This window comes from Centroberyx affinis, unplaced genomic scaffold (assembly GCF_046629955.1).
Source record: "Centroberyx affinis isolate AG114_WGS23_722 - 3 ecotype Tasmania unplaced genomic scaffold, CSIRO-AGI_Caff_v1 ptg005694l_1, whole genome shotgun sequence".
In the NCBI taxonomy this organism is placed as follows: domain Eukaryota; kingdom Metazoa; phylum Chordata; class Actinopteri; order Beryciformes; family Berycidae; genus Centroberyx; species Centroberyx affinis.
The window spans coordinates 61,009-73,280 of NW_027282871.1; the positions used below are offsets into that span (position 1 = coordinate 61,009).

A 12,272-nucleotide genomic window follows, 5' to 3' on the forward strand; every position below is an offset into this window, starting at 1 on the left:
TATTCTGAATTAAACATGGCATGGATTCCATTCCTTTATTCCTTTATTGATTGTAATTGCTTGCCATCTGCTAAAGATAAAATTAGATTTTTATGTAAGTTTTATTGTAATGAAACTTATTGTATTATGTAAATCACCAGAGCTTCTTCTAATGTTCATTCAGCTAATTAGTCTTGAGGAATTATTTTGCATTTCTCAATTGTAAAATCAATGAGGATTTTTTTCAGGAATGAACACAAGTAGCAAGTCATCACTAGTTGTCATTTTCCCTCCCTATCTGTAAGGTGTTGTTTGGTAAGGTATTTTTTGGCTAGGAAAGTTGATCCTCATATTGCTTCCTGAAACAGTCTCCAGCAGGGAAGAAGTCCCAGCATCGCTCCTGGTACATCTTCCAGACGTACGACTCCTAAAACAGGGGATGGTAGGATTGACAGGAATTCAAGGAGGGAAACAGCAGCAGACAGCAAACTGAAAGTAGCTGGCACTGTGTTGTTGTGTTGTCAGCCTGTAGGAATCCTAATAATAATCTTAATAAAACAATAAATGTAATGCAACTTAGAAACCAGACTGACCTGTCCAGTGTGTTCTGTCTCATCTTTGTTGATGAGGTACATTAAGAAGAACCTGAAAAAGAAACACAGGTTAATTTTGGCTCATTTGTACTCAAACATATGTGCGCACACAACACACACACACACACACACATTAACACAGAGAGTAAACTGACATGTAATTGGCCAGGTTATGTTCATCGAAGGTGTGGGTCTCGAAGCCGTGCGGTGTCGTATCAAAGTAGTCACTTCCAATGCCACATATGAAGCATTTTGTCTGCACAAAATCAGTCAGAGGATTAGGCCACGTTGTACATATTGGTATAAAACTCGCACTTCAAACTGTAGAAAAAATAGGGATCAAGAAATAGCAATTCATTCTATACCTCCATGTCTTCCTTGACTTGCTCTTGTTGGTCTCTGAGTTCTCCAAAGGCATCAATGATCAGACCTGTATACAGCAATATCATTAGAGGTTCCTGAAAATCTTCATAGTGCTAGGCATTTTTTGACATCCCTTTTCCATATCATCACGGTTTCAAGTAGGTCTCTCAGCCACCTTTTTCTTTTCACTTGTAAATTCACAGTAACCACTGACCACCCATAGAGAAGTTTCCACAATAAGTTGAAATTTTCCTTCCAGCTTGCTTGGCCCATTGGCAATTTGTTTAATGGTAATACGTACCCAAAATCAATTATTTGGTGTAGTAAAGCATGTAAAATTACATTTATTAAGTTGGCATTGTTAAAAGAACCCATAAGGCTAATAAGCTCTTTTATGAACTTACTGTAGTGCGATGAGAAAATGTTCACTTCTGTGTTTCAAATATTGATTTAAATCTCTGCAGTTTAAATAAATATTGGACACTTTAAATTAATACAGTGCATCCCCTCCCAGAACCACAACCTTATTGTGTTAGAGGGGTTTGTGAGCCTTAATGACCCTGGGAGCCTTGTGCTCTTGGTAGGGACATCTATGGCAAACTGATCTCAGGTAGGGGACAAACAAATCAAAATTCATGAAGACCTCTAGCCTGCAAATAGTTTTTCAAAATTATTCTACAGGTGGCTAGTGAAGTGATCAAGATCCCTATCAGTCTGGAAACTCTGCCCATATATCTTTCCCTTGAATAGCTTAAAAACCGAATTCTATTCTTAACTTTAGTTATTATTAGTGCCCAGTGACATTGGATTTGACTGTATCTTCCAGTACTGTATATATATATGCCCAGTTGATTTACCCTGAATAATGGCCAGCAGGATGACAATGACGAAGAAGAAGAAGGTTATATCAAAGACCACTCGGTACAGCTCGTATTCATCTCCAGCAGGATCCTCAATCTCGTCGCCTATGCCACCGCCGGCACGCACACCCACATACATGTGGAACAGGTAACACTAGAGAGGGAGTAAAGAGGGAGGAGAAATAGTGTAAATTGGGATATAGTGTAGAGATATATACAGTATGTGTTAAACTTCACATTTTTGACATGAACAGTGACTCACAGTCATCATGTCATCACATTTCATGTCTGGTTCGTCTTCATCCTCACTCTTGTTATAAAACTTGCGGAAGAAGTTGAAGGCAACTACAGTGTAGAGGTACACAACCACAGCCAGCAGGCCCACTGTCATCATCAGCTGGCAGAAACAAGGACGAACAGAGTGAGTACATTTAAACAGTGGCAACATAAATGCAACAATGCAACATAAAGATTGTTCAGTTGTTTCTGCTCATGCCTGTTTTCCATTGTGGGTGACGGAGGACAGGATAGTGCGCAGAGTCTTGACACCCATGGCAATATCCAGCAGGTGACAGGCGAAGAAGAAGTTGTTGTAGTGGCCGAGCAACGACATTATCAAGTACCAACAGAGATAAAGGAAAGTCTACAAAAAGATTAAGGGAAAAAACATTCAGAGACAAATATGTAAACAAGACATCCACATTTACAGCATACAATAATATGTACTATATAATAATATGTAGAAGAGGTCATGAGGGTCAAGTCTCAAATCAAAAGAATTAATTCTTAAGTCAAATCCAAGCTTCTGTTTGGCAGCCAAATCAAATCAATTAAAGTCACAAGACAGAAAAAAAAAAAAGCCCTAAATTCATGGGAAAAAAGAAAAATGGCCGCTGTGGCCAATTGGTACCATTTTTGCAATGGCTCCAATTCTGAAAATGTTCAGTGCATTGAACTGTACATGTAAATAATGGTGTTTTTTTTTTGTTTTTTACACAATTCTGAACAGCTCATATGCATTATGCCTGGACTATATACTTGAATATTATTTGTGAGATTATTGTAAAGGCTATTATTGGTATTATTAGTCCTTCAGTTGGCACTAGACTTGATAGTTACTGAGGCAGCCAGCCATTCTATTATTTGTTACTTGAGTTGGATCTGAGTTCTTGTCCACAACTCTGATATATACTGTATACAGTATATAACATATATTTATATATATGCAATATATACAAGTTGATATTGTTTTTGCTTACACCGTCTGTGAACACAACGCCAAATTTCCAGATCTGGTACTTGATGTCAATGGAAGTAGCCCTGAAAAGATACAACATTGGCTCATATTCAGCAAATACTATTCTGTCCATTTTGTATGATTTCTTGTATTATTTTGAGGAGAAGTGTGGTGTGCATGTCTTTGCTGGTTAAATCAGTTCTGTACCATGTGAACATGGAGTTGTCTGGTTCCTCCTGTTTCTTCTCATGTTGTTGACTCACATCCAGGGAGGCTAAATCCACTCCCAGGAGCTCAGCAATTCTCTCTCTGCCATAAATGTCTCCATACTTATCCAGAACCTGGACACAGACATTAAATATTAACATGCTGTCCAGAACCCATTTTAAACCCACCAAAAGTGTGACAAAAGCAAACACAGCTCACCTTTCTCTTGACAAATTTGTCCCAATAGTTGTTTGGAAAAGAGCTGTGAAAAAAAACATGAACATGGGACTTAATTTACTCAAGACGGAAATCAGTGTTTCTGAATGGTTCTTTTGTGTGCTGAATAAATGTTTACTCTATTCAGAAGCATTTTATGGGAGACAAATATGATTTCTTTTTCCACATACGGTGTGTTCAGGACCAGTCGGTCCCACTGGCCCTTGATGTCATCGTCCTCGGGCTGCTCAGTGATGTAGAGGCCATCAAACTCCAGCTTTCTGGCAAGCTCCTTCTCCCTCTTAAAGATCACCAGTGGGATCTGAGAAAAAACAATCACAAGTACTGTACAATTGCATATTGAATTTTGTGAGATGTGTATGTCAGAACACGATTTACATAGCCTAAGTGCATCACTTCACGGACAATGTATTTTGCCAAGTCTGCACGTCTCTCTTGTATCCACCAGATAAGAACTTGTCTGACATTAAAGTTTTCCCAAAAATGTCTGTATTACAAACTGCTGTGTGTCTTGTCCTACGCAGTAGGTGGCTTTGTGGCAGCCAGATTCAGGTTGTGTATCCTTGGTAATATCAAATAGATACAGTAGTAGATAAGGTAGTAGAGACAATTTGGATCAGGTCTATAAAAGGAGCAAAAGTGAGTTGTAGTACTGGATAGCTAGGGGACACTGACATTTTTTCCTTTTTGACTTTTATTTTTACCTGGAGCACTATTCGGCTCGTTCCAAAGGGATATTTTTTCCTGATATTAGGCAGATCAAAAGACATGAACTATTCATCTGAAAGGGATAATTCACTGGGCCTCGCTGTGTGTGAGCTCTTGGAGTTAATGATCCATCAATCTCGGAACCCATTGCCTATCCGTCAGACGACAATTAGACTCTGGGGGCGACCATGGATGTATTGCGACCATTGCGACGACCAATATTTCGGGGTTTCCGGTGTAGCCAGCGGACATCCGGGCCAAGACTTCCTCTTCTGTGCGCCGGTCATTGTTTACAGTCCGATTAGCAACTTGAGACACGAGAATGGAGTTGGAGTTGAGAGACGACGTCTCATATGCAGATATCTGTTTATAGAGATTAGCCGAAATGTCGTCTGGACCTAAAACACCTACAAAAAGTATCGATGTTTGTGTATTGTGTGGAGAAACGTTCGACTCGGCGCACGGAAGAGGAAGTCTTGGCCCGGATGTCCGCTGGCTACACCGGAAACCCCGAAATATTGGCCGTCGCCCCCAGAGTCTAATCGTCATCAGACGGATAGACGATGGGTTCTGAGATTGATGATCCATTGATGGAGTCATGTGTGTTCTTGTAATAAAAAAAAGATTTCTAAGACTTCTATTTTTCTTGTGTTATCTGTCTGTGAATCCTTTGTGTATGATGTATAACAACTTCTATTATGGACAAGCTATGCAGATGCTCCAAGGTACAGCAGAGAAACTTTCATTGCTCCACGTGTACTGCAGAAGTGATGAGGCAATGCAGCCCAAAATGCTCTAAACTGCATTTCTGAGCGCTTCAAATTCTCACCCTTGCATTTCTTCTTGAGCCTTTTCACAATAATAAGAGGGGGGATGGTTCATTATTACACTGAATCAATTGTGATGTATGTTCGTCATACCTTGAGGCAGTTGTATCCGATGATACAGATGAAGGAGATGACTGTGTGCAGGACTGAAAGGAAGGACATGGTGGGCTGCATGTAGCCAGTGCTCTCCTCCAAAAAGAAATAAACTGGCATATCTTCCTCATCCTCGTCTCCTTCACCCATTCCAGATCCCTCGGCCTCTTCTCCCGAGCCTTCAAATAACCCAGAGCCTTCAAACATCCCGCTTCCCTCAAACGCTCCAGATCCTTCCGCCTCCTCTCTGTCAGGCGGGCTGTCAGACACCTGCACACAGCAGATTGGTGGAGAGACAGGACAAAGCAGATTGATGAAGTCAAGACAATGACTCAGTACAGTAGAACCTTAATTAGCCGAACCTCAGACATCCCAACAGATCAGTTTATTAAACAGACATAATTGAACACACTCAAAGACTTAATTGTTGTTTTTTCCTGTTTATACAAGCATCTAAAATTATTAATATTGCAAATTAGACTGTACTGAGTATTTCAGGATGTGTGTGCATGTATGATTCCTATTGTGAATAAGTCTTAGTCCACAATTTCAGTATATTCCAATGCTCTAAACCTCTAATTCTCCTGAACGATGGGTTTGGATAAACAAGGAACTAGTGTATAGCAAAATCATCACAACCATTCAACATAATATACAACAAAATTATTCAAATATGAAAGCATTTCTTGACCCTGTAGAATAGCAGAATGAAGTTCAGGGCAAATGCGATGAACAGAGCCAGAAAACGCAGGTTGTAGAAGTTTCTTGAGAGGTAGTTCTACAAAAGAAAGAAAAAATACTTTTCAGATGATTGGTAAATTGGTAAGTGAACAGTCAGATTGAACTAATGCCAGTGAAGCATCATTTATGAAACAAACACTAGCAAATGTGTCACCATAAATTTATTCCTTTGGACATCCAGCTCAGTCCAGATTTGGAAACCTTCCGCCTTTTTCGGTTTCTTTTCTTTCTTTGCTGCAGATTTCTTTGGTCCCACTGGTTGTTCTTCCTCTTTGGTCTGAGGTTCTTTCTCTGCTTTCTCTCCATTTTCAACACTGAAACCCAAATAACACAGTTAGGTTATTGTTTTATTTGTGTATTCCATCGACACCAAAATAATGAGATGTGCTGAGGGAGGAAGGAAAATTAATCTGGAGACTCTTACTCAGCCTTCTCAGGCTCTGGAGGGGGTTCTTCCACGGCGAGAGGTTCAGGAGGTTGCTGGCTAGCATCAGCTTCTTCTGGTGGCTGTAAGCAAACAAAAAACTGCTCATATGCACTAGTGAGTAGCCTGCATGCATACTGAACAACAAGCTTGAATCAACATAAAATTGAAGACACTGCTGGGCTGCCTTTTATGGCTTGTCATTTGGAAAGCCTTCCCTCATCTGTCTTTTAGATTTTTACTCTTGTTTTATTCATATACAAGTTTTTGTAAAAAATCTGCCAATAGTAAAAAGCATAGTGCAAATCTAAAAACTAGATTGCCAACCATTTAACAAGTTACCTTGTTAATATGAATATTAACAAGTGAATATTTAGGTAAATCAAATTTACCAGACATGCTAAAAATTCACCTGTTTCCTCTTTGTTATGGGAGTCCCTTCAGGAGTTGGAGGCTCAACAGGTGCCTCAACCCCCATGTCTCCAAGTCCACCTGGAGCATCAATACCTGGTATCCTCCCACCCTCCTTTTCCTGGGTATCCTCCTCCTCCTCCTCCCCACTCCCAGTTTCTCCAGTTTCAGTCACCCCTCCAGTGTCTTGTTCTTCCCCTGTCCTCGGCTCCCCTGGCACATCTCCGTGCACGTCGTCCTGTGTGGGATCTGGCATGCTGGCTAGGATCTCAGTCACAGTGATGTTTTTGGCTCCCTCCACCAGGCCGCCTCCAAACAGGGTTTGCCAGATGAGCATAAAGAAGCCTTTGCACACACTGTAAATGAAGTGCAGTATACTCATCAGGATGGTCCAGAAGAAAGTGGACAAAGCCACCACAATCTCCTTGATGGTCATCTTTCTGACCCGGCGGTACTGTCTGCGAAGGTTACGGAAGGTGAAAATGCTAAAGAAGCTTAACATGCTGTTTATGAAGTCTGCAAAGGCAGAGCTTGATTCAGGTGGCCCTTCCTCCCCGTTACTGTCCTCATCTCCTCCACTTGCTCCCCCTCCCGGTCCTCCCTCCCCTCCACCTTCTACTCCCTCATCATCTGGTTCCTCCTTTTCCTCCTCTTCCTGCTCTGAAATCTGTGAAGCTATATTCATCTCAAAGATGGTGTCCTCACAGAAGTTGACAAACATCTCCATCTTCTCAGACTCACCCCCCTCATTGACCACATCAAAGATAAACTGTCGTTTGGACTCTCTGACCTGCGGCATCTCCCACTGCCTACGGTTCACTTCACTGATCTCAAAGTAGATGCGCTCAATCTTTCTGCTGGCACCCATTATTTCAATACGGCCCAGGAAGGGGCGGAAGTAGTTCAGCACGCTCTCTGCCTGTTCTAGGAAGTTCTTCAGCCTGGTGTCATGGGGAACGTGCTCAGACAGGTTGGTCAGCAGCACTGCAATGTTGAAGCCAATGTCTTTGGCAGGTTCCTGGAAGCGACTGGCAAACTCCTCATAGTTGATCATGTCATTCTCATCGGCCTCTGAGCAGGACAAAAGAAACTGGATCTCAGAGGGGGAGTACTGTTTCTGACTGTCCATTGACTTCTGGAAGTCCTTCTTGGAGATCAATCCTCGAGGGTCGGTGACGTAATCGCGGAAGGCATCCGAAGCCACAATGTCTTTCAGCTTGAGGAACATGTCAAAAAACTTGAGGATCATCTCCACATTGCTGGAGGACTCTACCAGCATGTCCACCATCTGACGGGCAATTGTACCATTCACCACATTTCCTGAACCACATGGAGTAAAATTAGAACAACGGTTTGAGATGGACAAGACAGGGACAGATGAAAACTGTTAGATCAACAGAAAATGCTCTTTTACCCTCCAACAGTGAGAGCAGCATAACAACCATGTCCTTCTGAAGGTCAAGAAGCTCCTTTAGCAGACCAATCTGGCTGGAGTCCTACGACAATACAAAGACACACAGGATCTTACAGTGATAACTGTAGATTATATTTTGAAATACTAGTGGTTCAAATTGTACAGACATAGACTCAGTGTTGTTGTTTATAATTAGAGATGCAGTGGTAACGAGTGGAGTGGAAAACAAAAGTGAAAAGTGTAAACATTCCATGGTTATCACACAGAATTAGGTTAACCCAGATACTTGTTATAATATGAGGTCTGCATTAAAGAAATTGTGTAATGCATAAACTCACATTCACAACAAAGAGGGTGCTGCCAAGAAAACTTCACTCACCAATGCCTCATGCTCACAGAACTTGCCATGACTTATTGCAATACCAAACAAAACACTTTGCAGAAAACAGGTTTAGGAGCACTTGCATGTCAGACTGTAACCTTCATATGAACTCTGGCTTATAACACATTTATAAACCCTAAACAACAGCTTAATGACAGCTATGTGGCACCTTTCTGAATACTGATTCAATCATTATGTCAGCTTTCCTTTGGTGTTCATGTAATACTTAAAGCATTTGTGCCACCGCATTGACCTCCTGGCTTGAAACAGCCCACTGAACACTGCAGAAAGTGCATTGTACGAATAATCAATGCTCCATCTACTGTATGGCAGTGATCTCCAATGCTATGTCATGGAAGAGTATTCAAATTCAAATCAGCTGGTGTAGTGTTTGGTTGGAATGAAAACCTGAAAACTCCTCTATGGCACAGGACTGGAAACCACCGGCTGAGAGACATTTTACTGTCTGCAAGAACAAACAAAGTGGCATTGGTGACATTTTAACTTCCCTAGTCTAGCATGTAGTTTGCACCGCCAATCAGAAGTAATACTTGACGGTTGCGTCAAGCCTGTAGTCAGCTCCACCTATCAGAAGTAATGCATAAGGACATATGAGCTCAGTTGGCTTTGTCTAAGATGGCAAAGCAGCAGTAAATTAAGGGCTACTGCCTAATTTTGAACCACAAAATTATTTAACTGGGACAACGAAACATAAAACCCCAAATACTATCAAATCTAAATATTATAGCGTAATTTAAAAATTACAGCTGAGGTGATTAGCTCACTAATTTTGGCTTTGATTTATGTTAGTGTGTGTTGGGTCTGGCTACTACTACAACATGTTGTCAAAAACTTGGTTTCAAATACAAGCCCTGTTCCTGCCCCCCTGGGCACAACCAGTGGATATATGGATTTGCTAAACCCCCCCAAATTTTAGATGAATAGTTTTAATACAGTTAATGTACATGATGAAAATTATCATACTATGAAAACCTGAACATCTAATGATGATGTCACTACATTTCTACAGACTGAAAACCAGGGGAATGGATTGACCTTGTTCATACAGTATGGTTTGTGTTTGGACACATCTAATACCTAAATGGATTCATCCTAAATGTGCCAAGGATGGCAATGAATCATGATAACAGAGGTTAAGTTGGAAAATGGCACTTTACATGAATTTTATGAAATACGTGTTCGAATATCATATATAAGATCAGCTGATGTTAGAGTTAATCAGATAGTAACACACCACAAATGGAAGGCATATTCCCTCAGGTTAATTATTAATGAATGAAAATGGCACAATCAGCATAATTCTAACCCCTGTTAAATGTATGCACACAGGATGGATGTCAGATTAAAATGTATATTATATATATATATATATATGTAAATAGTGTCAAGTGTATACTCCAACAGCGGAGGTTAAAAGTCAGTTCCTTTTCTCAGTAAGTCTTGTTGTCACCTGCTTCTAATCGTTATGCCTAAATTGACCTCTAAAGTAAATAGCTGCATTTAAATCACTTTCGTTGTTAATTAAAATTTAAACTTGCTGTTGTCAAATCCCAGAGAGAATGGACATTGGTTGATCATTAAGAGGGTAATTCTGGTTGGGAAAATTTTAAATACTTGGAACGTGGTAATTGCTTAACAAGGCAAAATATGTGTTGCAGTAAGGAGAATATCACCCAGTGTAAGTCCATACAGTATATGCTAATTTAATGGCCTGATGTGGTTTTAACCAGTGGTGCTCAACCAGTGTGCAATAGCACACTCATCAAGCTCAGGTTTTGCTCAAGTGTTGAGAAAACGATCCAAAGTTTCTGCATTGATTTAATGATAATTGTATTTTGCAAGCTTATGATCAGACCTTCCTCCACGCTACAGCTGCTGGAGCATTGTCTTAGGATCTAGTTCTGTTTGACACCAGCCTTTTGATTTGACACTTCCAAGCAATTAATAATTTGGTGTGCCTTGGAATTTAATGTCTAACTAAAGTGTGACAAAAATTAAAGTAAAATTTTTTTTTTTCCAGGTGAAAGTCTCAATGAATACTGGCAAAAGTTAAAAGAAGTAATTGGCAAATAGATTATTCTTTTAAATTAATAAATATATAGGAAAATGGGCCCCACAGAGCTGCCTCACTTTATCAACCAGATTTGGGGGGAAAATGTCAATTAATGTGGCTTAGTGACCTAAAGTGAAACGGAAATTTTAGTAGTCAATGCAAAGAAGGCCTACAATTGGAAATGAATGGATAGACCTTACATAGATTAATAAGTGGGATCTTAATGTGGACTAGGGACCTAAAGGTAGAGTGAAAAGGTCATAAATTCACTCCCATAAATTAAATTCTAGTTATTTGTGGACAGGATTTTAGATTACATTTGGGTGAGAAAAGTTCTATTGAGAACATAAAATGTAATAGTTTCCATTATATGCAAACATGGATACACACTTGTATATTTGGGGACAATAAATTCCTATTGCAAATCCCATCATCTGAAGGATTAACCAAAGGTGCTTTGATGCAGCTTTTCCAATGGAGAGAAAGTCTTTGACAGGAGTTCATGCGGATATCAGTGACCCAGAAAATCTCTCAACACAACTGTTAAAGTGCTTATCTGATTACATGTATTCAAAAAGCTTTCTGTTTATTGAGACGGCATGAGATATAGCTGTTGATCAATACCAGCGGCTCCATAATTATTTCACCAGGTGCTGAGACATCTGGCTTTCAAAACTCACTTTTGTAACCCATATTCTGTTTTGTTTGGAAAGGGATTAGTGTCAGCAGAGATTGTGTTTGAATTGGAAGGCAAATACAATCTCTTTTGGTACTAATCTCCTTCCCATAGTTTTGGAACAAAAACTCCCCACCCAATGTAATTTGAAGACACTCCCAGCATTTTCGGCTTAACAATGGATGTGTCACAAGGCATTTTAGGTATGAAGGCAAATAAGCCTCGTTCTCAAGCCAAAAAAACCCAAATGACATAGTATTATTATTGTAGCATTTTGCATCATAATATATTACCTCTAAATTAAATGTTTCTATTGGATCTCTACTCTAATAGCTTGTATACACATCTCTATTGTGAAAATGTAACTTTTATTTTGTATCAATTATAATCCCCTTAATTATGTAAAGGGTTGGGAGAGGTTTAGGGATGATTGCTGTGCCAGCTGAGACTTGCACAGGAGGAGATAATTTCTATCAGTGTTATTACAGTTCATAGTCTGGTCACCATCAGAGGTTGATAAGGTCATAGATTACGGAATAATTATTATTACAGGACCTCCACAAGGAAAACTGATTTTGTTTTAGCGTATTTACTCCCCTGTATGTCATGTTTGTTTTATTTTTATTTTAGTTCATTAAGGCATATTAAGTGTTTGTTTTAGCTTCATGTTGGAATTTGCTGATTGAAAAAATGCATAGGCTACTTCATGGTTTTTGTTGTACCTCTAATTTGTTCCACAGTGAGGGTTTTATAGCATTTTTTATAGCATTTTATTCAATTTCAGTCTATTATGCTGAGTTAAGCCCTACTTTAGCCCATGTTCACAAAACGTTATTTTTTCTTCTGCTGATTGTAAATACTGCTAGAACTCATTGAGCCCTACACACACAATATTGTGTCAACATTTCTCCCCTAATTAAGCAATTTCTACATCAAGTATTCTTATTTAATCTGTAAAGGCAGGTGAATATAAAACAAACTGATAAAGGAAACCAACATTGAATAAAGTACAAACTGGTAAACACAATATCACATCAATAGATAAA

At 39.6% G+C, this 12,272-nt stretch overlaps 1 protein-coding gene across 1 annotated transcript in view; it reads right to left on the reverse strand.

The window, feature by feature from the left end:
• Positions 1–223: 223 nt before the first annotated feature.
• Positions 224–12,272, reverse strand: part of LOC139667667 (ryanodine receptor 1-like) — a 60,309-nt gene continuing 48,260 nt past the window's right edge. Inside the window, exons 92-108 of the mRNA XM_071547151.1 lie at positions 8,095–8,176; positions 6,682–8,000; positions 6,270–6,352; positions 6,000–6,159; positions 5,796–5,882; positions 5,105–5,374; positions 3,647–3,777; positions 3,459–3,501; positions 3,240–3,373; positions 3,055–3,115; positions 2,292–2,438; positions 2,058–2,192; positions 1,793–1,949; positions 938–1,002; positions 728–828; positions 573–624; positions 224–406 (exon numbers count right to left, since the gene is read on the reverse strand). Of these exons, the coding sequence (XP_071403252.1) occupies positions 311–406; positions 573–624; positions 728–828; positions 938–1,002; positions 1,793–1,949; positions 2,058–2,192; positions 2,292–2,438; positions 3,055–3,115; positions 3,240–3,373; positions 3,459–3,501; positions 3,647–3,777; positions 5,105–5,374; positions 5,796–5,882; positions 6,000–6,159; positions 6,270–6,352; positions 6,682–8,000; positions 8,095–8,176 (3,123 nt within the window). The 3' untranslated portion in view covers positions 224–310. The remainder of the gene's footprint in view (positions 407–572; positions 625–727; positions 829–937; positions 1,003–1,792; positions 1,950–2,057; positions 2,193–2,291; positions 2,439–3,054; positions 3,116–3,239; positions 3,374–3,458; positions 3,502–3,646; positions 3,778–5,104; positions 5,375–5,795; positions 5,883–5,999; positions 6,160–6,269; positions 6,353–6,681; positions 8,001–8,094; positions 8,177–12,272) is intronic.